Source organism: Corvus kubaryi, unplaced genomic scaffold (assembly GCF_017639235.1).
Source record: "Corvus kubaryi isolate FWS band 111438036 unplaced genomic scaffold, C.kubaryi_AGA036_p1.0 37285, whole genome shotgun sequence".
Lineage (NCBI taxonomy): Eukaryota > Metazoa > Chordata > Aves > Passeriformes > Corvidae > Corvus > Corvus kubaryi.
In genome coordinates, this window is record NW_024581089.1 from 2,784,340 (window position 1) to 2,811,295 (window position 26,956).

General features: G+C 42.4%; 1 protein-coding gene across 14 annotated transcripts in view; it reads right to left on the bottom strand.

Annotated features, from left to right (window-relative positions):
- ATP2B2 (ATPase plasma membrane Ca2+ transporting 2) overlaps positions 1-26,956 on the bottom strand; it is a 382,727-nt gene that overhangs the window by 83,921 nt on the left and 271,850 nt on the right. For all 14 annotated transcript variants that reach the window (XM_042026756.1, XM_042026753.1, XM_042026757.1 and 11 more), the window contains 3 exons: positions 22,089-22,286; positions 1,625-1,882; positions 577-702 (listed from right to left, as the gene is read on the bottom strand). In XM_042026756.1, the coding sequence (XP_041882690.1) occupies positions 577-702; positions 1,625-1,882; positions 22,089-22,286 (582 nt within the window). The remainder of the gene's footprint in view (positions 1-576; positions 703-1,624; positions 1,883-22,088; positions 22,287-26,956) is intronic.

A 26,956-nucleotide genomic window follows, 5' to 3' on the forward strand; every position in this document is an offset into this window, starting at 1 on the left:
AGCATATCTGTTATTTGTGATCACATCCCAGCTGGAATCCTCTGACAAATGACCCACCTTTATTTGAACTTAAAAATCGCATTCAATTTATCTGATTTACTGCAAAGAATTATATCGCAGACTACAAATATTAAAAATAATTTGAGTTTACCACAGAAATCAAGCTCAAAATATTTTGCATATGCAGTTGCTTTTAAACATATTGTTTCTTTTATTTTACCTTCCATACACAAAGAGGGTTTAAAGAGACTTTAAAAGTCTTTGAAATTTAATGGTAAATTAAAACTAACATGCAAAGAATTGAAACAATTGCTATTTCCCTGAGACTTTCCTTTTCCTCTGAAAATGCTCGATTTCTTTATACTTTTACAAAATAAGTGTGATGATCAGAAATAACTGCACACAACCAAAAACCCAACAATGTGAATTTTAAATTACAAAGTGACAAGGGCAGTGAATGTGATCAAAATCTCAGCTCTACCTGGGTGGCCAAAACCTCATGGAAAAGGAAACCCCAATAAAATGTGGCCAAGGCAGAGAACAGCAGGAACTCAGAGGGGATGGGGCAGATTTTACCTGACAGCAGCATCGGGTCTTTGTCCACGGATTTGCGGACCTGGTCGGACTCTCCAGTCAAAGAGCTCTCATCAATTTTGAGATCATTTCCTTGAATAAATATCCCATCAGCAGGGAGAAGGTCACCTGTGGTGAGATCATGGGGAAGGAAAACCACCATGAGATTGTTTTCATAATTACATCATGACTTTTGTTACAGAATCCCAATAAGCCATTGCATTAAAAGGTAAAACGAAAGCAGAGTGAAGGAGTCACTCCTGTTTCTGTCCACATGAGCCACAGCATTGCAATCCTGCAAGGAAAGGCTGTTGTACTGCAAACATTTTCTGATTAATGCTATCCCAGAACCCAAATGTACCACGTTTAACACACAATGGACATCCCCATCCTGGGGGGTTGGCAGGGAAGTGCTCTTCACATCATCTGAAGGTTTCTCCATCAGACTTCATAGGAATTAACAGCAGCTAATCAACAGCTGAGCTGCCCTTTCCCCTTCCCCCCTCGGGAAGCCCTTAGGTAAGTCCTGGAGAAACGTGATGGCTGATGGAACAGGGATATTGCTGGAACTCCTAAAACAGAGTTCCTGCAGGAGTCTTCCACTCCAGTGGAGCACAGGGCTTTCCCTATGGCATGGGATTATCAGACACCTGGTCTGGGGGATCCACCTGGATCTGAAGCAACTTGTGAGGTGAGCACAGAGGCCCAATTCCCTTCTACACAACATTTAAAAATACTTCCTCTTATCCCTAACTGGACAGAAATAAAAAAAAAAAAAGAATCTGAATAACGCAATCCTCCATGATAGAGAATTACCTTTGTATGAACAGTTCTTGCCCTGGTCAGTGAAAGAAGTTTACACCAATAAAATTGATTTGCTAATGCAGTTTTACAGCAGGTTCTCCTTTTGCCCTGAGAGCCCAGTTTGGCACCTCACCATGGCCAAGGACAATCACACACTCCTGCCTTTTCCATCCCTTCCAGTAATTGTGTCCATCCTGCTGGGAAGGCCCAGGAGAGTCAACAAAGGCTCTCTAGGTCATGCACTCACCGTATTTCACCTGGGCAATGTCCCCAACCACGATCTCTGCCACGGGGATTTGGATGACCTGTCCCCCCCGCACCACGGTGAACTTCTGCTCCTGCTCGATGCGGCTCTGGAGCCCCCGGAACTGCTTCTCCTTGCTCCAGTCGTTGAAGGCAGTGACAAGGACAACACAGATGACAGACAGGAGGATGGCAGCACCTTCAATCCAGCCAGCTTCGGCCTCACCCTCATCCTCAGCTCCTCCTGTTGCAGTACCACACCCTGCAGAGACATTAAGGACCAGTTTAGGTGGGGTTTATCACAAGAAATAAAACTTGCTGTGACATGACGAGGTGAGGGAATGGAGCTGCTTTTCCAAGCACTGCCTGCTAATGAAACGCAGCAGAGTGGAGGAAAAAGACAAATAAAGAGGTCTGTGGAAAAGAGAAAAGAAATAAATCAACAGAAATCTTAGTTCTTTTAATTTTTCTACTGAGCAATCCATCCTTGGTGAACCTGAACTAAACAATGAGGAAGAGAAAGCAACAATTCTGTTATGTGATAGAAGGGCTCAGAGCTTCACCCGAGCCACCAAGAACCTGCAGAATTTATTTAAAGTGACAAGAAGCACTAAAACAATGAATGACATTAATCAATGCAAAACAACGGCATTAAATTAACATTAACAACCTGCCAGTTTAAATTAAACAATTTTTGACACAATTTTTTAAAACAATTTTCAACACAATTTCTAAATGTTCTCAGCTAAGCACACTTATGGGGAACAGTTGTTAAAAAAAATTACTGGCGTGAACTGAGTTTATCAGTGCTTCAATTTGATAATGAATGTATTAAGGAACACTGAGTGAAAAAAGCTCCCTGATATTAATTCAGCAATCTTCCCCACAGAGAAATACAGTGGGATGCTTCTAGAACTGCAAGTCCATTATTCCTGCCACAGGTAAAACAGTGTTAAGAGAATGACTCTACTCTGAGCTGTTAATTCTGAATTACTTTATATATATCTGCTCATTATCTATCTCAAAATTGGATGCAATTAAAATTCAAATAGACTTCCTAGATAGTATTCACCAAATAAAACTGACAAATAGATCTCCTTCTTAGTGAAAGAGCACCTGGGAGAAATACTGGGCAGCCAAGGACACATTCCAGAGTCACATTCCAGAGATATCCCAAGTGATGGGAGAGGAGAACCCAGCCTGAGCCCCCTCTCCTGAGTGACCTAGGAAGAACTTTTTCTGTTTTCCATGAAGAATGGGACCAGGCAGGAATTTGACATCACTTTTCCATCTTACCCAGCTACCAGGGGGTTCAGCAAATTTGCTTCCACCTCTGACTGCACTTTAATTTTGGTTTATTCGTCACCTGTCACTAGAGGGAATTAACAACCAATGTGATTTCTATTTCTAAATTACAAACAGGAGAATCATAATTCATTAACCAGCTGAGTAATTACTCCTGCATGTGAACAATAACAAAACTACCAAAAGTCAAAGGAAGAAAGATGAGACTGAACAGCCACTAAGAGAGGAAGAAAATGAAAATAAAGGGAGTTTTTACCAAGTTCTCTGTAGTTTACATTGAGACCTCTTAAGGGAAAGGCAAAAGCTGCTCCCAAGGGCAGGGATGTGCTTCCACTCATGGCCCTCCTGAACCTTCAGCACAAGAACCTTCCTAAAACCACTTGTATAGCACTCAAGGAAGAAATTAAAAAACCTTTTTTAACTTCAGTACCTTAAGCTGCTCGTCACCAGCCACAAATGCAACTCAGAAACCAACCCTGTAACTTCCTCCTTCAGCAGAACGGGGATTTTGGGAAGGACTGATGATTTTTGCTCTGTTTAGCCTTAATCTTCTTAATTGGGCTGCGTTCGATTTTAGATTCCTTTTCCAAACCAGCAAATTCACTCTTGTCCTGCTTGTATTAAATGGTTTCCTAATGCAAGGAATTCTGTTTCAGCAGATATAACACCAGAATTCCTTTTTCATTAGATTTGACTTAGAATTAAGTATGATGAATATTTTAGTTTTTTAAGGGCAAACCTCCTCCCTTATTTCTCACAAAATAAACGTGGCCTGGTGTAGCCACAGTGAAACACTGATTTTATTTCCTTTTCAAGAGTGGAAATTTAGTGCAGCTTGTACAAAATTACAAAGAGCTGCTGCAGAGTAATACTTCCAAGACGTCAGTAAAAAATACATCTTGATTAAGCAAAATCAGGTGAAAAATAAAAATATTCCTTGACTGGATCAGTGAAATTAATTTTGTGTTTTTGCTGTCAGAACTGATCTCCACATTCACATAAATGGTACCACGGAGCATGCAAATAATACAAGATGTTATGGTTAAGATAAAAGGAATTACCTGTAGATACCTCAAGTAAAATCAAATAAAACAATCCACTTTTCAGCTGAAATATTTATTTTATTTCAGCTGAAAAAAAATTGTTTGTAAGAATGAAAGAAAATCTGCAGGAAACAGATTGAACTTAGATCAAGCTCTTGGAAAGTGTCCCTAAATATGACAAGCTTCCACACTGAATAAAAAATCATGTTTACAACTTAAAATCCTGAGAAAATTCTCCACAGCTCAATGAAAACAACAAAATTTTAAAGGCATTTAACTTTTTTTTGTGTTCATTTCATTTGACGAAGATAACTTCAGGTGGAGCAGAGGTGTTTGAAGGGAGGAAGGAATTCTAGGAGCAGAGAAATTAATTGCTAGACCTCGTCAAAACCTGAAGTCTTTCAGAGGGGTGGAGGAAATGGTGAGTTGCTTTTTGGATTTTTGAGTCTTTAACAGTTGAAATTCAGCGTGGCCTCTCTAAAACCACAGGGGATCTCCCGGCCCAGGCTATGGGACACACTGAGAGGTCAATCAGACCATCAGAATTTCCCAAAATTTTGCCTTTGCGTTTTACACTCCGCAGAAAGGAGATGGGATGACAGTGCTACATAAACGAATGCAGAACGAATGCAAAATGTTCCTTTGATAGGAATAAACTCCAGGAAAAACCTGCCTGCTCCTTACAACAGCGAGATTTTAGAGCAGATTTTTTAAAAATATTAAAAGCAGGATTTCAAAATGCAGCCTGGCCTTTATGAGATGACCAATCTGTCAAGAAATATTTTCTTGAACTCTGTGGTTGTTCTTGCTTCCAAACTCTTTTAGAGGGGTTCCTTTTTAATAGGAAAACAAATGAAGGAAACCTGCATCTCCATTGGTATAAGTCTGTCTAATGATTTCTTACATACTTAAGGAAAAACAATGGGGTTTTTAATGGGGTTTTTTTTGCCATTATGGTTTTCTAGAAATCGTAGAAAGACTTATATGGATTTACAGGAAGAAATTTTATGTGTTTATAGGGGGAAAAGCCACAAACTGCTTAACTCTATACTGATATTATCTGTCCTTATTGCAGTGCAGAGTGACCGAGTATTGACCTTACAGATAAGGAGGACATAAGAAATATTGATAAAATACATAAAATACACCATATTAGTACACCTCAGTAGCAAATTTGAGTTTAAAGCATCTAATTTTTATTAAAAATGTTCAAATAAGCTTGAAAAAATGCATGTTAAGGTACAAGATTGCTGCTCTGCTTTCCCAGAGAGCACGTGGTTCTCAACGCTACCCAAAAATCTGCCTGAGTTTTATTGAAATGCACAGAGTGAAAAGCATCACAAAAGAACTGTTAATATGCAGATGTGATTTGCAGCAGGGTTTTATTCCAAGGCAGCGAATTGTGATGTTCTCATCTTAAATTACATTTAACAGAGGCCCTACCTGTCAGAAAATCCAATTCCAGAGAGGTAAATAAATTTAAAATAGGGAGCTCTTTTCTACCACAGCTTTGAACATGTGTCATGGCCAAAGTCTCATCCTCACAGGACAGAAAATGCACGCAGGGTTTGAAACTGAGATTATCTGCAAGTCCAGAATGTAAAGGGCTGAGGCTCCTTTAGCACAGAAAAAGCCATAAAATGGATTAGTTTATCCCAAAAGGAACACCCAGGTGAGCTGGAACTCCCCAGGAGAGGGAGAACCTGGCAGCACAGCCTCAAAGAACATTCAGAAACACAAAGGGGACCGAGGTGACTACGCCCATAAAATATCTGAAAGGACATTACCAGAACCCTGTGGAAGGAGAACAGAATTTTTAAAGCTTAAGACTGGACCAGAAATAGATCAGCAAAGGCTGTTGGAAAGTTTTCTATAGAGGGGAGATGAAAGGAAGGAAAAATCCAAAGGCAAGGAGGGTTCAGGAAGGAAAGAATAGGAAAGCTCTGCCACCCATCACTCGTAGTGAGCCTGGCTGAAGTGGCAGCAGCTGGGGTTCCATCTCAGCAGCAACTGCAGCTCTGGCCTCCAAACCTGCCCAGGAGCCTGGAGAGCTGAGCAAACACCCAGGCACTCACCTGGCTGCACCTCATTGCCAGCAAACTCAAAATTGGCCTCAGAAACCTACTCTGCATTAGCAGAATTTAATTATATAGAAGGGTTTAGAAGGAAAAAGCTGATGAAAAAAGGCACAGGTTATTAAAGGGGGAGGGAACTGTGTGGTAGAAAAGCCCTGAATGTGCTTGTGGTGAAAGGGGAAGGGGAAGAAGGAGAGGAGGAGACACAAGAGCAGGTTAAAGCACCGCAGGAACAGCGAGCAAGAAGCATCACGAAATAATAATCTGGTTGATGTTATTAATCATTTCAACTTGGTGAAAGGCAGCAAGGGAAATAAAAGGAAAAAGCCACAAAAAGCCAGACAGCATCACCTGACAGCTTGCCAGGCTCATGTCCTGTTGGATCTGGAATGCTTTTAGTAGCACAGACACCATTTGAATATACAATTCTTGTAATATCAACCAAATCTGCACAGATACAGAAGGAAGAACACAGGCTCAGTGCAGCTAAAAAGAATATCTGCTTAAAATTTCAAAGACTTATCAGGAGATCCTTAAAGCTGCTTTGAATAACATAATGAATATAATTACAAACTATACGGTCCTGAGCTGCAGCACAGTCATTTTTAAAACAGAAAAAGGACATTTTTAAAAATCTCTGAACATCTGTATTCCTAAATCCCAACCTACAGCACATACCTACCCCTCAGCTACTCATTTCAACCTACACGCTGCTATTTTTAAGCTGAGAATACCTTGTGGCATTTAAATTCCCTAGGAAAATCTCCTAACACCCCCAGAGGTAATTTTTTTAGTCAGTCAAACTGGTTTCGTCATCAGAACGACAACAACTCCCCTGATAAAAACTTTTTATTGAATCGCTTTCTCTAAAAACGTTTTTCCCTGGCTGCAGCTCCAGCACTGATGTTATTAAAGCAAATTGAGCAGCTCTAAGTTACAGCAGAGCAGGGCTCTGGTCCCTAACATCACCACTGATGTTTCTTACTTTACAAATGTATTTAGCTGTGTGAGAAAAGGACCAATAACCAAAAAATTATGCAATAAACACCGTAAATCCCCCTCCTTAACAAGGCTTTTAAAGCTGTAACAGGCACCGCAGCATTTATTTCTACAGATTCCTCGTGGTGTTGTGTCTTGGCACACAGTTAGTCCCAGGAGTCACTGCCACCACCATTCCTGCCCCGAACCCTGCGCTGTGTGACGAGGCATCAGCAGATGTTGAATCACTTCCCACGAGGGCAGAGCAGGAGGGGCTGCCTCAGTGTCACCTCAGAGCCACAGCTCAGGCAGAGGGACAGAAATTACTGGAAATTCAACAATTTCTGCCTTTCTCTCACTCTCTCCAAGGGTTTAGTCAGCCCTGACAAGCATCTCCAAGTTACCTGCAGCAATCAGCGCTCTCCAAAGCCACGCTCCTTCCTGCCTTGCAGAAGGGATTTACGAGTGTCAGAAAATTACACTACAAACACTGAGGTTTAGGGGGTTTCTACATTCACTAGAAGTGACTTTTGGACACAATACTAGAACTCCTTGCTCTGTGATCCATCGGTTTGTTATGTAAAGGCTCCAGGGGGGCGGGGAGGGGGAAGCAAAGAGCTGCTGTCCCTGTGGGTTTGTTATGTAACTGTCAACTCCAGAGCTTGCTATTAAATATTTACACATTTCTGACATCTATATGCAAAGAAACAAATTTGGGGGCCCTGCAAGCATATATATATATTCACACATTCCTCAGCCTGATCACAAACACTCATGAGCACAGGAATGTTGATTGAAATACTCCCTCCACTTCAGTGGATGGGATATGTTGAGCAAGATCCTTCTGCCTGGCACCTCCAAAGAAATGCAGTTTGGAGAGATCAGGCAAAGGGATGGGTCCTCACTCCACCAAAGGACCAAGGAAGTACTTCTACCATGTTTATACTCAGTTTTATTCCCTTTTGTTGCCACAGAAAAAATAGAGATGGGAAAAAAAAAATGGGATTTTTCATCACAAGTCCTGTTCTTAGGGATTGCAAGAGAAAACCTTGACATAGGATTGTTGTAGCTTCACTTATATTGCTCCGAGCTAGAGATATCTGGTAAATATAACCTCACACTCCAAAGGTAAAACACGGCTTCCAAATGCAGGAATGAGACCTTGGAAAGTTGTTCTGTGCTTGTCAACAAGGATTCAAGTGCAGTTATTCAACCATTTGACTTGCAAGGTCACGTCCTAGCTGAGTCCTACTTACAGAATTAATACTTCTGGAGGATCTCTTCCTCTCTTCCTGGAAAATATGTGAGAAGATTTTCTATTCCATGCCAAAGTTCTCAATCTCGTTACCTGCCATCCCCAGCCGAGAGCTGAGTCGTGCCTGGCACCCTGGCAATGTGTGTAATGAGCAACAACCACCAGCAGCCCAGTTTGGTCAGAGATCTGCACATCCCTGATGAAGGGAAGGCATCTGGGAGACTTCAGTTTTTGCAGCCCAACCCAGATTTGTAGGAAGCAGATGTAGGTCACTTTGCATTAGGAAATAATTATTTAACCTGCAGGTCCCACATGACACAATGTGCACATTTTGCCCTTTATGAGTTCTTAATGTGTTGTTACTGATGCCAGCTCGAGTCTTAAACTTCTCTCAACCCTCCACAGCACTGAGATCCAGTCAGGAATTTGGTCCCAAAGCTCCCCTGGTGTGGGGAGCACTGCAGAATGGAGAGTTTGATGCAGTGGATCAACACCAGAGTGTAATAAATAAAAACCAATGCAAAATAAATAAAAATTGAAAAAACTCCACATTGCAGTAAAAAGATCGATTGACACAAAAAACCCCAGGCAGTGCTGGATGAGCAGGACCTCATTTGTTCTCTCATTTCAAATGTGATGGGTTCAAAATAGGGGAAAGAGAAAATCCTAAAGACAGACAGCCTAACTGGATATCCAGCCAGGAAAGGAGGAAATCAAGAAGTTTATGATAGGGAGGCTTCAGAAAAGACAATTTCTACTAATAAATTGTAATGCAATCTCAATCCAGAAGCAGGTCTTCTGTAAGCATTTTAGAATATGGTAAAAATCAAGATGGGCATATTCTAAAGTAACCAGTGCAATATATCTGCATCAAAGCATTTAGAAAAGAGCAATTTCATTCACTTAAATTTCTGCAGCCCAGTAAGGATTTGCAGGACAAGTGTTTTTACACAGGAATGTTTAGCCCCATAATAATAAACAACTATAAACAGCTTCACAGGCATTACTGAATCTAAAAAAATAAATAAATGAAAAAGAAAGACAAAATAGTTAAATAATCGTTCTTCTTTTAAATTCTGGCAGTAATGAATTATTTGGGGATTAACTGAAAGAAATTAAGACTGTGAGTCAAAAACTCAGGTTCCCAATACAGGACAATTCCATAGTGCAGGAGTTTTGTCCATGCCAGGAAGGCTGTGCTGGGATAATTGTAACAGTGATTTTCTCTCAAAAAGATAGAGCTACAAACAGTTCCATAAAGAAACAAATACTAAATATTATTTAGCTCTCTCTGTAGAAAGAGTGACAAAAAATAAATCAAATATAAAAATACATTTGTCAGTAACGATCGGTTCTGACATTACTTTTCATTTTAATAAAAATATCAATGTCCACAAGGAAAATTCTGGTGAAAGTTGAAGGTTTCTTTGTATCTATCCAGGATATATAAAAATAGAGCTATGAAATTCTCCAAACTTCAGTCACAGTTCCAAGAATGCAGAACAGGTGCACATGGTCTTAAGCTTAAATAGTTTTGCTCAGTTTAGGCTCTTGTTCTCAGGTTTTTTCATGGAAAAAAACTGGAAGACCTCAGTTCAGCTCCAATGCAGAATAAAAATACATTGAGAAATCTGGTTTAGCAGCCAGCCTTGATACCCCCAGAAACTCTGCCTGGGGGTAACTCAGTTGCTTTGACTCTCCCAGAAAAGCGCTTTAAGTTCTGACTGCATCAAAAACCAAATTACACACAGCACCAATAAGGGATCCCCTTCAGATGATGTTGTTTAAATGTCATAGCTATGAAAAAAAAATCAATGCAAAACACAAATTCAGTTTGAAAGATGTGTGGGCTAAATTGAATTAGCAGCGTAGGGAGCTGTGATCCCAGAGTTCTGGATGGAACACTAATAAATGTCAGTGGTTAATTCAGAATGGAAGAAGGAGAGAAAGAAGTGCCCTTTTTTTCATGATCACGTGGTGCAAGACCACATTTGGAATAGGCTATTGTGCCAATGCAAACAAATCATTAGGAATAAAACCAATTAGAAATTAGAATCTCTGTTAGCTTGATATTAGCAGGGAAGTGGCTGTCCATATGTTGACATTTACTCACTTGGAAAAGTTTAATTAAGTTTGATTTCGAATTCTAACCTTGCTATTAGAAAAAAAAAAAATGGCAGAGGGAACACTGCAGCTCCTGGGATAAAGTTGTCTTATTTAACATGGATGGGTGAAGAAAAAAAAATATCTATAATGTCAGGAAAATCTGCTAAGTTTGGAGCTCCAGCTAAGCAGCCACGTCAGAGATAAAGCTGCAGTTGGGTTCTAAAAACAGGAAGAATGCTCCCATTCCTCATGTAGCCATCCCTGACGACTTCCAGCACTTCCAAAATCCAGCTGGAAGGAGAGGAGGCTCTGAGCACTTCCTCAGCTCCCACTCAGATCCCTGAGAGCCCCAGGAAACACAGAAACCTGGGCAAACAAATAAATGCTTCCCAGCAAAGCAGCTCTCATCGGGGCACTCGGCTTTAAATAGAGCCATGAAAAACATCTCACATTGACAGAGAACACGAAATAGTTCATAAAGACATAATCAGATGGAGAGCTGTCTGTCTTGTGCTTATCAACAGAGCCTCTTCCCTTTCTGTCTGAAGCACAGGGATGAAAAGAGCAAATCACTGAGGAAGGTTTTTGGGGTGGCATTTGCCTGAGTAATGGATGCTTGTGCTGTTCCACCCCTCTCTGACTGTGTTCTAATAGAAGTGAAATGTACTTGCTTCCAAAAATATTCCTCTTTTTTTTTGGTTTTTGGTTTTTTGGATGCTTTAAAACGAGATGTTCTAGCTGAGGGTATTTAACAGAAATACCACCAAAAATTTGCGAGAACAAAACTGAATACAGTTGACTTTGCCTGGAAATCTTGACAGATGTGTCACCAGAGCTTCTAAAACCCCAAGTGGAGCAGGAGATGGAGTGGTGATGTCTGACACATTTCACGCCCCCAGACCATTTAGAGAGAAATTGCCAACTTTTCCCAACCTGCAGGCCCTGCAGAGAGAGGTTCCTGAGAAAAGGGGACTGATTTCACAGGTCCCTACACCGTAATTCAGAGTTTTCAGAGGTTCAGAGCTGGGAAGGAACTGATAAAGAAAATTTGCAATTGAGGAGCTTTAACAACTACCCCAGCTGGGAAACTGCAGTGCCAGAAAATCCACACAGTGCCCTTGGAGCCAGTCCTGGAGCACCTGGGCTGCTCCTGGTGCTGTCCCTGCCTCGCTCAGGAGAAGGAGAAAACCCAGCCAGAGGAGATAGGGAAGATTTGTAGAGCTCAGCCATGATAGCCCCTCGTGAGCTGCAGTGTTTATTGCTTTCCTTACACTTCTCATCTTCATTCCTCTGTGCTGTAAAGCGTCAAGGGGGGAGAAATCACGTCAGTAAAAGATTAAAATTCTGTCATATTGTCTTCCAGCAGAAGGCATCAAAAAGCTCCAGTAACATTAGTGTGGCCCTATAAAAGCAGTTTTACAGTGCAGATCTCTGGGCTAAGGAAACGTGTCCTGGACTGTGTTTTTCAATTTCATTTCACCCCAAAGGATGGGATGAAATCCCCCCTGAATGCACATCCAAAAACACCTGCAATGTGAACCTCACAGGGGACAGAGAAGAGATGGGATTTCTGAGGCATATGCTAAACTAAAATGTTCACATGGATACATGCAAAGCAAGCTAAAGCTGCAGGTAATTAGGATAATCTCCATTTAGACTGTACATTCCATATTTTCTGCATATTAATTATGCACACTTAACTGAGACAAGAGGAGCAGCATCTCCTGGAGAGAGAAGGCAGAACTTGTGCAAGACAGAAATAAATTGAAACTGCTTCTTTAAGTGTTACTTTTCTAATAGGAGAGATATATGTGTGTGTGTATATATATATATACACATGAAAATATGCATATATGCAAAGTGTCTTCCTGCTCAAAAAGATATTTCTGGTTTGTTTCTGTGCTTAAACTTTTTTTCTTTTCCAGGTAATAATTTTTCATTCTACTTCAACCCCACCAGCAGAGAGGAACTGTAAGCACAGGCAGACCCTAGGATGTGACACAGTTTGTCTCAACTCCAACTGTAAAATAATCCTAGAACCTGATCCTGAAATACTTCCTATTTAAAAAGTCACATCATAAAGATTCTGCAAATTTGAAAAATAATTGGTATCTTAAAGCTGCCAAATTAAAAATTATTTTTGAATCACAATGAGATAAGAAAACACTCAATATTCCTGTATTTTAAATTGTTATTTTATTTAATGAGCTATTCACTTTGGAAAATAAAAGTGTTTTCAGAGCTTTTGGGTTCTCATTGATTCAAGGGAATTTTGATTTTTTTTTTTTTTTTAAAAAACAGGTAAACATTTTTAAGATCATATTTTGGCTCTCTTTGTCAGCTTCCATGCAATATTTGTGTTCCTCTGTACTACTGCTGTGCTGCTCAAATTTCAAATCCCCACTGAAAGGAATTCCCATTTGTGGGTAAGTCTCCACAAACAGCTATTCCCTGGTATTTATAACCAGGCTGTCTTCAAGCAGACAAAATATGGCTGGAAATAAAACACCACAAATTGGTCTTTACATCCTTGTAAAACACAAAAACAGCAATATGTTTAAAGTCTTACAAGAGACACCCAGGTCACAGAGCAGGAATTAATGTCTCGGTGCAGGGACACTCAGATTATCCAGGGAATGCAGAGAATTTCCATCACTGGAACCCTTTAAAGGTAAGGCTGATGAATGTCTGTCAGGGAGGCTTTACTGATGGTGCTTTTGAGAGTGGGACAGACTAAACCCCCTCCTGCATCCCCCTCAGGTCACTTTGCTCATCATCTCCTGCCTCTTGTTTGCCTTTGGCCGGTGTTGCCAGGCTGGGATTAGCCAGGCCAGGCTGCAGTGCTCTCTGATTTACCCACTCAGCATTCCTCCTGGCATCGTTCCTGATTTAGGGAACATTGGGGAGCTCTGGGCAAAGGCAGCCTGGCTGCCCTGCAGGATGCCAGCGGGGCCAGCCAGGACTGTCCCACCTTCCTGACTGGCCCTGGCTGTCAGGACCACGCTCAGGTGATACCTGCACCACCTTCCCCATGATCTCTGACTGTCAGCACCCCTGAGAAACCCCACAGGGGCTGGGACCTCCCCAAATCCACAAATCCAGCCAGAATGCCACGTTTATCCCTCTCCCAGCAGCACCCAGCTGAGAGGCACCAGGGGCGGCTGCTGTGGCACTGTCTGAGCTTTGTGCTCTCTCCAGGAGCATCATCCCAAACACAGAGGTGCAAAGCCCCAGGAAAGGCTCTGCAGGCTCAGTTTGAGCCCTGACTGGTTCCGTTCCCCAGCCCAGCCCCACAGGAGGCTCCCCATGACCCCACATCACACAGGACTCTCACCCATTCATCCCGTGGAGGAGCCCCCGACCTAAATTTGTCTCTTCTTTTGAAAATAACACAAAAGCAACAACGTTTCAGAAATTCAGGGGTGTCTCCAGGGAATGATGACTCAGAGGGACACAATCTTCTCCCCACGAACTCAGCCTTGTACAAGTACTGGTGACAACGAGAGCTGGGACACACAGCACACACACTCCAACCTGTCCTGCTCTCTGCTCCTGGGTACTTAAACCTTGCATTGCAGTAGGATCTAGAGCAGGAATCAAGAAGCAAGTTCTTACAGGAACTAAATTTCTTTAGCCAAGAAGATTGGGGCAATGTCTCCAGAAGCCATATGCTGCTTCACCTCATCCCCGCTTTGGGAGGAAGGAGGTTAAATGGGGGGTTCTGGCAGAACAAGCTGTTTTGAAGAGGGCAAATACTTCCGTTTCTCCTGTTTTCCAGGCTGCCAACTGCTTCATCCCCTTGTGCTGACAGACTGTTTAGACTGGTTTAAAAAAATCCTTGGGGAATCTCACGGTTTCATTTTCATGATGAATGAGAAAAGAATCTGAGCGTGTGCAAGGACACTCCTTAAAAGTTGTGTTTTGCTAACTCTGACAACCAACTACGCTTTTGAGATCCATCTATTTTATATTTTAAAAATGCTATTTTCTAATAGCTCAGCTTCTCTTGAGAATGCTCCTCCTTGGGCAGCACAATAAAACCCTCTGGTGCAGTGACAGCTGGATCAGCGTGATTTGTTTAGCAGCAAAGACCATAAAGGATTCCTATTAGGACACATCAGCTTTTGAGGCTGTGTGGCCCTTATAGCCCCTGATATCCACGATTTCCCATTGATTTCTTATTGCTCAGTGCCTGGAGAACATTATGTAACACTCTCTGTGCAGCCTCATGGAACGACACACACACAGCAGAGGCTGGAAGACGTTCACCACTTGTTGTTTTCAGCACCTGCAGCAAAGTTCTGTGAATATTCTGTTATTGCTGGGGATGGTTGGTTTGTACTGACACAGGCCGTGAAAGGGGGTGAAATTTAGGCTTCAATCACTGCAAAGTGCTAAAATGAATGAATCTTGGCTCACCTTCTTCTGAAGATGTTTCATATTTTCTCCAGTATGTTTTGTATAATGGAGAGGACTTAAAGAGATGACAGATCTTCAGCATATCAAAAATTTTACTGGGAAGCATTGGTTAAATTGTGGAGTGAATTTTTCATCTTGATCTTGGCTTCATAACTGGGAGGCCTGGCAAAGGACTTACAGTTGTTCATTGCTGTGTGCTGCTATGATTTTAGGAGGGCTGCAAAATAACATTAATGCTGGCCTTACAAACTAGATTTTTGTGCTGCCTACGTTTATGCATTTTTAATGCAAGCAACATTATCACAAGTAAAATGCTCTAAAAAAAAGATTAAGATGTAAAGCTGCCACAAAAGACTAGAGAAAAAATTAACTTCCTTCAGCTGACTCATTTCTGACATTTCTGAGGTTTTCACTCATTAATCAAATTGATTAAGTGCATATTAATGAAACTCAGGGTGACAGATTTTTAGAGATGAGGAGATACATGCAATATTTTCCTGTGGAAAATGCCCTGGGATCTTGAATGGGCCCTGTAAAACCCTCAGGATGGAAAAGTCTGGCAAAGGATTTAAAAAATGAATGTGCTTCATTATGCATTCAATAGCCCTCCTGAATTAAAATGCTAAGGGAAATGTAGAATGGACTAAAGGGTGAAGACAAGGTAAAAATTGATAAATGTGGCATTAAAACATTGAGTTTATATTCAATTGTGCCTCACTAGGAAGTAAATGAACTGAATTCCTCAGAGGATGGCACCAGACCTTCATGAGGTTATTAATCTCAGGTTACTTTAAATTCAGTTTAATTAAATTTGGTTCAGGTTCCTCAGCAATCAGTGCTTTCCCTTTTTTGACCCAGCTCTTTATTCCCCTGGGCCATTTAAGCCAAGGGGCACAGGAGAATTCCTCGTTTCAATGAACCCTTGAGCCAAGCCAGGCTTTGCTGGTGCTCATTTCTGCCCTAAAACAGCACAAACGCTCAACAGCAACAACGCCAAACCCAATAACCCCGACGTGTTTGCACTTGGCAGGAGCTGAACGCTCTCCCCAGAGGATTTCACAGCTCCCAGTGCCATTTCCCAGAGCAGATGAGGTGGCAGAGCTCCTGTGGAGCTAATCCTGCCGTGCCTGGTGGATCCAAGGGTCGCCTCCTGCCCCGGCGACACCTGCGCGCCGCTCCCGCGCCAAGCCGCGATTGCGCACGCGGGATTCTATTTCCAGGTTTCCCCACCAGGCATCTGCTGTGTTTATGCAGCTTAAGAACAAGATGATTTCATCACGGAGATGTAAGGTTTCTATAATCCCCAGGAAAAGAAAAATGTACCCACCAGACCGGTTTCCTGAGACATGATGCTTCTTGGAAAGGGAATAGAAGAAGTTTTTTGATCTGGGCAATAAGTGTGAGAATGAAAAATGTTTCTGGGAGAGTGGGAAGAAAACTGTTGAGAAGGGGATATGGAATGAGTGAGAAATTCCAAATATCACCTACCTGAAATGACTGAAATGAGAGCACTTCTGCCACAATTGTTGGCAAAGAAAGTGAAGGGAAGAATGTCACAGTTTAAAAACTGGGAATAAAAAAGAAGAATTTTATCCAATCTATTGTCAAGCTGTCCCAACACATGTGGCAACACAGAAAGGGTTTTTTTCTGCCTGTTCTACCTTCTGTGAAACCCTGACTTTCCCTTTAGCAGCCTACACATCACAGGAAAAGCAGGAAAACCACAAACTGACCGAAGGAAAGCTGAGAGCTGGAACCACAAAAAGATACTGCCACAATAACAACATTTTGAAAAGTTTTGAGGGAGCAATGGCTCAGTTTCATGTTATTCCAATGGGTTTGATTTTTTTTTTTTTTTTTTTTTAGGAGTACCCACCCTGAGTGCTGAGGGATTGGGACAGATATCACATCTTTAGAACAGGACATTGTACCTGAGCCTAGCACACACACTATTGCAGCTGGGCTGCTCCAGCAGAACTCCAAGGTAGGGAATTTGCAAGGAGGAGGATTAGACTGCCCAAATTGGTGGGAATATATATTTTTTTTAATGTACATCAGTACAAAGTGCACAGAAATTCAAGCTAGCTGGTATTACATTCAGCATTTTCACTCCTGAGAAAAAGAAGTTTGTTGGCAATTGCTTTCAATTCTTTCATATCTCTATATTCTTTTTTAGATGTATTCTTTCTAATACCAATACAATTTTTACTTTTTGCACTTCCTTCACCTGCACTAAGAGCTGGCAAATCTTTCCTACTGTGACTTATTTCAGACTTGCTCAATGAGATGAAAGTCCCAAAGACACATTTTGAGCTGTACATCCATAGGCAGGAACCTGGGAGATGATGGGAACAGCGCAGCACTTCCAACCCCATGCAGGAGAGGTGGACAAGGAGATGGGGAAGTTGTTTGTTTGGCTTTAGGGGTTTTTTTTCCCCTCAAACTGATTTTTGCAGAGTTTTTTTATCTAAACACCCCTTGGTTGCCTTGGCTTCTGCAGGGAGGACCTTTCCTGCTGCCTGGTGACTCCAGCACTGCTGACAGGTTGGCTCTGGCCTTTCCCTGGCTGTTTGAGCCCTGCTGTCCATCCCATCTGTGGAGGGATTTGATGCTCCCACAACAGTTGTGCCACAAGTCTGAGTAAGCATTGCCTCCACGAGGAGGCCCAGGACAGGAACAGGATTAAGCACCACCCTCACAGGGGCTGTGGGCCAGCTGCATCTTCTCTCCAGTTTCTGGATGTCCTTTCTGGTTTAAATCTCCAGCCTGAGTCCCCACTGAGCAATGTGGCACTTTATAAGAATGATAAGAAAACACCTGAGTGGTGAACCCCATGGAATAAAGTCTCCTTTAGGTCATGAGAGGCCAACAGGAACTGCAGCCCCAGCCTGGGCAGCAGCAGCAGCAGCATAAAAGCACCAACAGCTCAATGCAAGTGTCTTGGGAGCCCCGAATTTCAGGGGGCCATGTCCTGTTCCTGTATTTTTTTCAACTTGTTGCACGAGGAAGGGGAAGGGTAACCCAGCCAAGCCCTGCTGAGCAGCACTAAGCAATGCAACTGATCATTTCACTTTGTTTTCAGTCCAGAGCTCTGCCTTGGGAATTTTAACAGGAGCTGAACCAAAAAGACTTTTCCTTTTTATTCCACCTTTAAGCTGCAGAAAGCTGTACACTGGAAAACAGATATCGTGCCTGGGGCTTCCTGGTAAACACTGGGATGGTAAAACATCTTACCTCAGGCAGCCTTCTTCCCCCTTTGCAATCCACAGAAGGAGAGAAAATTCAAGGAAGAGCAGTTAAAAGGTTTGTTACACTCCTGTAAACAGCAGACGATTGTCAGGGTTGGCATCAGCAGTTTTTGCAAGGGGATAATAAGATCCACATGTGACGCAGGGGCTGAAGATAGGAACAAGGAGGAGGACTCAAGAGGGCTCAGAAATTGCTGCTGAAGGTGTTTGCAGAAGGCTCTGGGAATTTTCGACCAGTTCACATGGATATAGATGGGGGATGCACCAGAATCCTGCTGGTCTGCTCTGAACTGCAGGGCACGCTGGCGCAAAACAGCTCCAGAAAGGGACAGAGCTGCAAAGAGCCATTAGGTCATTTCTGCAAGAAGTGACTGCTCCAGCAGAGGTCTGAGGGAAAAGAGCGAGGAAAATACCAAAGCAAACCAGCCAAACAAACAAAAAACCTAAAAAAAACCACAAAAAACCACAAACAACAACAAAACAGCAAAACCCCCCCAAAAATAAAGGAGCAGGTAGAGGAGGAGACTCCTGCATTTCTACAGCCACAATAAGACAGATATTTGGGGATGGCCAAGAGAAGCCCTGCCATTTTCCGTTCCCTTGCTGGATTTCTGAATTGCACTCTTGCACTCTTTCCCAAAGCATGTTGTTTCCTCAAGAGATGAAATGGTTTGAGTCCAACACTTGCTCTCACAAAGGAGCTCTTTCTACTCATACCCTGTCTTCAAAAACAGGACTGGGCATTTCTTTACAAGCTGTACACAAAAATAATTTCACCATATACTGGTATACAAAGACAAACATTTCAAATTTACTCCTGGACTATCTCTAATCTACATTACAAAAAAATTAAAACAAAGCCAGGATCTCACATGTTCATTAAATCCTCTGAGATATCATGGACCCCTACTCTGCATGACCAGGGAGCACCCTATAATCCCTAAATCCAGGACACAGAAGGGTTTTTTCTGAGGAACAAAGTATTTTTCCCTTGCCCCAGCCATACCCCTGGTGTGATCCTCGCCATAGTAGAGGCTACACCTGCACTGAGAATTTTCTCTCAAGATGCATTTGCTAAAATCCAGCAGCAGTTTTGCACTTTTTTGAAAGGGTGGAAAACTGATTCCGTGTGGCTCAGTAATGAGAGCAGTAATTGCCACGGGGCTGACAATAATTTATGCAGAAGTTCTCAATTGCTTCTAATGGCCTGTCAGATGGTGAAAGGCAATGCAAAGCAGATCGTCAAAACAGCTCCAGCACAGCTCCTGAGAACAACGTTCTTGAAACCTCCACTCATGCTAAGGAATATGAGAAGAACTGCAGTGGCTTCTGGAGAAGCAATAAAACTGCACTTTTATCCAGGGATTCCTCTAGGTCAGATTCCCTGACTGCACCAGGAAATGAAATAATGTTCTCCAAGACTCACTCAGATCTGAAATGAAGAATTGGGGTAGAACAGAAACTTTCACACACGTCCATGAGGCTACACCCTCACACAAGGCTCCTGAAGCAGTTCATGCACTCTTAATATTTTTTGGAAGTGGGGATTTTATCCTGCATTTGTCCTTCAAAAGCCTCAGGAGAAATACACTTTGCACTTCAGTTGCAGAAAGCAGTTAAATGCTAATTCTGTTACAGCATCAAAAGTTACAAGTGGGTTTCAAGAGTCAAGAAAAGAAAGAGTTACACTAATTTTTAAAAATAAAGATGAGTTCAACTTATTGTATTGACCAATAATGCCATTGGTAGATAAAAGTTTAGGATATGTGAGAGGCAGATATAAATATATTAAATCAAGGCAAATAAATGCTCAGTTAGATACACAGGACAGTGTTTCCCTGACATTGTATCCTAAAGCCTCATTTCCATATTATCCCTTAACCCTCCAAAGCAAGACTGCCACTTCCAGGTGGTGACAACACTTCAAGTTACTCCTAAGCAAGAAGCTGACAAGTTCAGAATATTGGCAGTGACGACTGAATAAATCAGTGTGGAAAGAACAGTCCTGTTAATTCATTTTCAAAATGAAAATGCATTTCATTTGGAAAAAACAAAAGATTGGAATTTAAAAGAGGCAGCAAGATCAAGAATAGAGAACAATATGTGCCAGCTCTTCTTTCTAACACCTGGCTGTACTTTCAGAAGGCAATATATTCTTTTCAAGGAAACAAAACAGCATAAAACTTGCAAATAAGTGCACATTTCAATTAAATTTTCATTCTGGGGAGAGTCAGAAAAGCAGAATACTGAAGGCAAGCCCATTAAAGTTACTTTCGAGTGGGGTTACTCCCCCCTTCGCCAAGGCAAAATCAAGCTTAATACGTCCATTTTCCACTGTTCAGGACTCCTTAAAAAGGTCATCTACCAATAAATTAAAGGTATCCTCAGCAGCAATTATGATATACAAATTTTTAAATTAAAGGGAATTATTGAAACAACTGCTCAAAGAAAGACTTCCCAAAAAAAAATGTAGAAGACCTTTACAATGTGCTCCAAAAATTGCATTACAAGATATTCACTAATTTTATTTATTCTCCTTGTGCAAACCACAGCCAAACCCTTCAGGAAAACAATCCTTAAAGCAGTGACTATTGAATAAAATGCTGTGCTGTGGGAAAACACAAACACATTTTCCCAGGCTGTGCTGCTGAGCTTTTCAGACTCCCTCAGAATCTCAGCTGGGCCATATCTTCCCATGGGAAAAGAAACATTTTAAATGCAGGATCAAAACAATAAGAATAACAATTTGAAAAAGACAGAAACAAACCACCACTGCCTGATGACACATCTTCCCTCTTCCTAAAACCTGGGTAAATCACGCTTTCAGAATTCCTTTTCCCCCAGATAAAATGAAAGAGGGCACTCTGCACATTTAGTTCAAGCTAAATCCTAATTTCATAAAGAATCTCTCGTGGTTTACAATGTCCCCAAGGTATCCCACCAGTTACATCAGGTAATTCCAATAAATAACGTTTTCTTCAATTAAAAAAAAGACTCCTTTTATCTTTTCATGCCTAAATCGAGCACCTGCTGAATCAATAGCCACGTATTCAAAATTCAGAGAGAAAGCACTGAAAGATTCCCAATTATTCATAAAGGGCTTAAGAATCCCAGCCATGACCCAGGAGCTGTGCATGGCTACGTGCTGACTGTGCTGCTGAATGGGAAGGGAAGAAGGAAGGGGCTGCAAGGAAAGCAGCCAAAGGAAACTGCAGCAAATGTAAAAAGCATTTCAGGGCTATATTTAGAGGAAGACATTCTTCCTACATTTGCCAAGCTGCTCACGTCATTTCACACAGCATGTTTGATCCAGCTTTAGAAGTCTAGGAGAGAGCAGGAGAGGGGGGAGAAAAAATCTGGATCAGCTGCCAGAAATGGAAATCTTGCATTTATGGAGAGGAACAAATATTTTAAGCATGTGAATTCAAGAGTGCTTTCCAAAGTGGGGGGGGAAGGGGAAAAAGGAGTGGGGCAGGCAGAGTGATAAAACTTCCTGCAGCCAGAAAGGCTGTGCAGAATGTGGAGAACATTTATCAGTAACAGGACTTTGCTCCAATACTGCCTTTGGAGCCGGCTCACAAGCCTGAGCTGAAACACTAAAAATACTAAAATGTGCGAATCTCACTGAGTTCAAGGCTTCATCTGGTGTAAACTGGAGACTTGTCCGTGTTCCTGCCATGGGATCCAGCAGTTACATAAGCAATTACATATTTCTCATCTATAGTACGTGATAAACAACCACAAAAAATGAATCAAACACACACCGAATTCAGGCTCAAAGGTGAAAACTGTATCAAAACCACTCCAGTTTTATAAGAACGTTACAATTTTCCTTTAACTTACGTCATGAGGTTCAGTATTTGCATAAAGAAATGTCAAGATGAAAAGAAAAATATGTCAGGACCAGATGTAATGGGATCAGGAACAAACCACGTGGAAATTTCCTGCTGGTGACCTTCTGGAGGGTGGTGATGGAATTGATTTGAGATACAGGACACGCTTTGCTTAAACTGAGATAACTTCTGTGAAAAGTTTTTACCTTCATTCCCTTCTCCAGGCGGCTGATAAAACGAAAGCCCCAAAGATATGATGGCTGCAATTTCCAAGATTATAAGAGTCACGTCCTGCAACGCTTCCCAAACTAGCTGTATGAATGTTTTTGGCTTCTTTGGAGGTATAAAATTTTTTCCAAAAATAAGCTTTCTTTTTTCTAGGTCTGCAGCAGTGCCGGCTAATCCTGTAAATAAATAAAATAAAATAAAATCAGGACAAATAGCAGTGAAATAGAAAACACATTCCTATAAATTACTTCTCCAAGAAAAATTCCAAGCTGTAGCACCTTTGACATATTAATAAACATAAATATTACACTTAAATTGTGCTTTTGCAAGAGGATTTGTCCTGATATTCTGAACAGAATCCTCACAAGCTCCATTTAGTACTAACTCCTGCCCGGTTTAATCATAAAAATGTCTTTGATTTCAGAGGTTTATATTAATAAGACCTATGTATATACATACACACAAGCAATGACTTCTGAAAATAGATCCTAAAGCACAAAGAAATGGTTTTTGGGATGAAGCTGGAATAGCTGATGGACGCTTTTGGTAATACCTGTGGAAGATCACACAAATCTTTGTTCTGAATGCAAAGGATAAATCAATAAATCCTCTCTTGTGCTACTTCAAAGCAATCTCTGTTTGCAAATGGACTTCAGCACATCCCTGGAATGAGCTGCATCACAGTTTTGTCACAAGGCAAGGCGACAAGTTAAAATATGCACAGAAAGGCAAAAGGAAACAATATGGCTCCGTGTATGTTACATGATGCTTCAATTTAAGAACATTTCAGTTTAAGGACACAGGATAACAATGGGGGGTTGTGCTGAGCAATCCACTGGGGTGCTTTTTTCCATCCTCTTTAATTCTATTAAAGGATGCACGTCTAGGGCCCTTCCAGAAGAACAGAAAAAAAAAAGGGAAAGAAAAATACTTGTAAGTGTCAGGGTAAAATAACTGAGCCCAAATATCCCTCTGAGCAGCAGAAAAACTGCAATAAGCATTCCATACTTCTGCCAAACAATACCTGATATCACAGAATTGCTTAAATTGGGACCTTTAGGATCATCAAGTTCAACTGCTCCCACAGCAGTGCCAAGGCCACCACCACCCCCTGTCCCCAAGTGCCACATCCACACGTCTTTTCAATCCCTCCAGAGGTGGTGACCCCACCACTTCCCTGCACAGCCTCTTCCGATGCTGGGCAACCCGTCCCATGGAGAAATGTTTCCTAATATTCAGTTTAAACATCCCTCAGTGCAACTGGAGGCTGTTTCCTCTTGTTTGGAGAGGAGACCAACCCAGCTGGAAGCTTTACAAAACTGTAGGTTTTGAATGTGATCAGCAACACAAAGTTATTTCTGGCTACTTATGATTATTTATACTTATTTATGGCTATCCATCTGTAGATGACACCAGGAAAACCCTGGAGCTGACCTTGGAGGAACAGCAAGGTGCCTGCAAGGAGGAAACCATCAACCCCTCGCCATGAGAATTCCTGGGCTTGAGCAGCTCAGGGTGAATCCCTGACCCCCCAAAGCAGATGGGATACCTCAGGAATGGGAAGCCTTACAAACACGCCCTTCAAGCTGTCAGGGAACGCTCCTGATGTGGAAGAGTCCCCACACCATGCTTGGGTCCCCCAGCACCCAGTGGCCCCTCAGTCCCTCGCGGGCGGTTCCTCCGTTTCCTCGGGACGAAAGCGATGCTTTCCTGGCCATATCAGTCCTGCCCCACTGCAGGCAGGTCCTGACTCACCTTTCCCTTCAGGTGTCTCCTTACAGCTCCTGGGTGGCTTCTGGCTCTTGGTTAACTCATCAAAGTTTCATTTCCCCCTCAGCTGCTGAGAAACACGAGCCCCTCCCACAGATAAAGGCATTATTATTTCCCCACTTCGTTTCGTTTGCAGGGCCTCGCGCTCAGTGACACTGGGACAGACAGGCTCCAGCCAGCAGGAAGTGCCTCCGTTATCCTCCAGCATTCAAACTCCTCTGAGAGCTCCCAGGCAGCTTCCAAGGCAGGGAAAACCCTTTCCCCTCTGCCATAGGAATTGGAGCCATTGAGGAGCTGCCTTTTTGGGACCCCACAGAGGTCACAGACATTTGGGCAACACAGGTGAGGGATCAGGCAGCCACTCAGAGAGACCAGCCTCCAGCACAAACCAAACAGGGCACTCTGAGCAGCACCAGAGGGCTGCCAACAGGAAGGATTCTCACTGAAAATCAGAGAATCACAGGATCAGTAAGGTTGGAAAAGACCTCTAAGGTGATTCGATCCAACTATTAACCCAAGTCCACCATGTCCCCAAGCACCACATCTGCATGTTTTTGAATGCTTCCAGAGTTGATGACTCCACCACTACCTTGGGGAGCGTCTTCCAGAACTTGACAACCCTTCCATGGAGAAACTTTTCCTAATATTCATCTAAACCTGCCCTGGAACACCTCGAGGCCATTTCCTCTTGTGTCCCTCTTCCCTGGGGGTAGAGTCCAACCCCCCCCAGCTGCCCCCTCCTGTCAGGGAGTTCTGCAGAGCCACAAGGTCCCCCCTGAGCCTCCTTTTCTCCAGGCTGAGCCCTGTTCCCAGCTTCTCCTCATGGGACTTCTACAAAAGGCACCCAAAATTTGCACCATGCCCCCAACACCAACCTATTCAACCTCACACACGATGGGGAAATTCCATGGGCGCCACAGACTGAGATTTGGGGCAGAAATTTCTATCTGATGCAACTTCAAGCAGCAACACAGAATACTGGAAGGAAAAACTCAAAGAATAGGAGGGAGAGATACCTGAAAAATGCCTCTTTTCCAACCCAGAATATATGTGCTCTGTGGTGGGCCAGCTCCAGCAGCTCAGCACGTGACTGGAGCTCTCCAGCATGGCAGGGATGGCTGGAACAGCACAGGGAAAAGCTGCAGGAATGTTCAATAATCCCAATCACGTTTATTTAGACATGCTGAATTCCTGAGGTTTAAATGACGCCCTGCACCTCACTGCCAGGAGGGCACACAAAGGACAGCTCCTGTCCTGTGCTCAGGATGGGTGCAAAATACACCCGAGGAGCCTCCAAAGCCAAGGAGAGACTGGAACTCAAAGAGCTGCTTTCTCTCTAAGATAAAATTTGTCCATTTAGACACCATAAGGCTGAGGAACAGACTGCCTAAATCACCCATGGTCATCCTTGTTTTCCAGTCTCTAATCCACATAATGCTGGAATTCAGACATCAGTTATTTGGACTCTTCCATCTTTGTTATTATCTTCCTTAAGAACCACAAACAAGGGTAAATTATGCAGATGATTTTATTCCTTTCTCTAAGTCTTGGTGAAATTACTCACCCCGTCAGTCTAGTCTAAAAACCAGAGTATAGTCATCTTTATTAGTGAAATTTAATTCCTTGGAAATCGTTTAGAAATCCTGGAAAATTACATCCACTCTTCAGCTCAAACCAAAATGTTTCCCCCTTCTCCTGTGACCCGGCCATCACTCAGAATCCTGTTCAGCAAAATTTTGGGGCTGGCTTTTTTTAACTCCTACTGAATGCCAGAAATGAACAAACTCTTACAATGAGGAAGAGAAAGAGAAAGGGAAGGAGACAATGGAGGAACCTGACGGAATCAGATTTTGAGTTCTGTAGAGATAAGATCAGAAAGGACCAGCAAAGTGCATGGAAATGACAAAGCCGTGGGGAAATGGGACTGAGCCTCTGAGGCAAAGAGCTTTGCTCTGCAAAACTCCACGAATTCTCAGAATGCAGAAGAAGGTACAAGGGGGCCCTCCTTATCTTTGCCAAGTCAGCTGCTTGACTCAGAGCCGTTATTTCACCTGTTCCTAGCGGGGCTCTGAGCGAGGCCTGGCTTGGCAAGGCCTGGCTTGGCGAGGCCGGAGGTGGCTCGTGGTGCCCAGATGGCACAGCCAGCAATGAGCACAGCGAGGGCAGCACAGGACATCTGCCCCTGCCAGCACCTGAGCCTGGAGGTGCTTTTCCTGCTGCTACACTTTGCATGTCAGGTTTTCATCACGTTAAACACGACGACTTCATTTCCTGAATTATTCCATATGATCGTTTTATTTCTCCCTCGTCCCTCGAGTCCTGTGACAACAGCGAAAGCACATTGCAAAGGAAGGCAATTTAAAACATCATTTCTGGCTGAGGATATAAAGCATTTGAGGAAGTGGAGAAGAACCAATGGGGACTAAAAAACATGAATGGCAATAGAAGCTCAGGATTTCAGATTTCACATATTCTCAGCACAAGCAGCAGCCTCCCATCTTCTGTTCTGTGTGGCAATAAAAGTCACAGCCTGGCTGGGCTTAGGTCCTCCACACAAGCATGAATATTTTATTTAAGTGCTTTTCTAGGTCAAAGCTGTGCAGAACAACTTTGCTCGAACCAAGTGTTTGGAGCAGATGTGCACATTTGGGTTAACTTTATATACAAATATTGCACGTGGGTTCAGGAAACACTGTGAAAATTTACTGATGCTTCCACCATTTGAGTAGTTTCTTAAGATTTCATTTTCCAAAAGTTTTCGCCCAAATGTGTGGGAGAATGAAAGTGATTGCATAGAAAACATTTTCTACAATGTCATGCAGTATATGAAATTGGTTTATGATTTAATCTGGCATTGTTGCATTTTTGGAGGGAGAAGAAGAACACAAAATTGGAGAAATGCCACTTAATGAATTTTCTCTGTTCCCTATCTACATCTGCCAGTTACTGCACCCTGAGTATAAAGCCATCATTTCAATAAATGCCTGGAAAATTGTATTTCTCTGACAGTCATCTCCACTGCAACCAAACGGAGCATGACAAACCCAGAATGATTCTGATGCTGCAAAAATAGCAA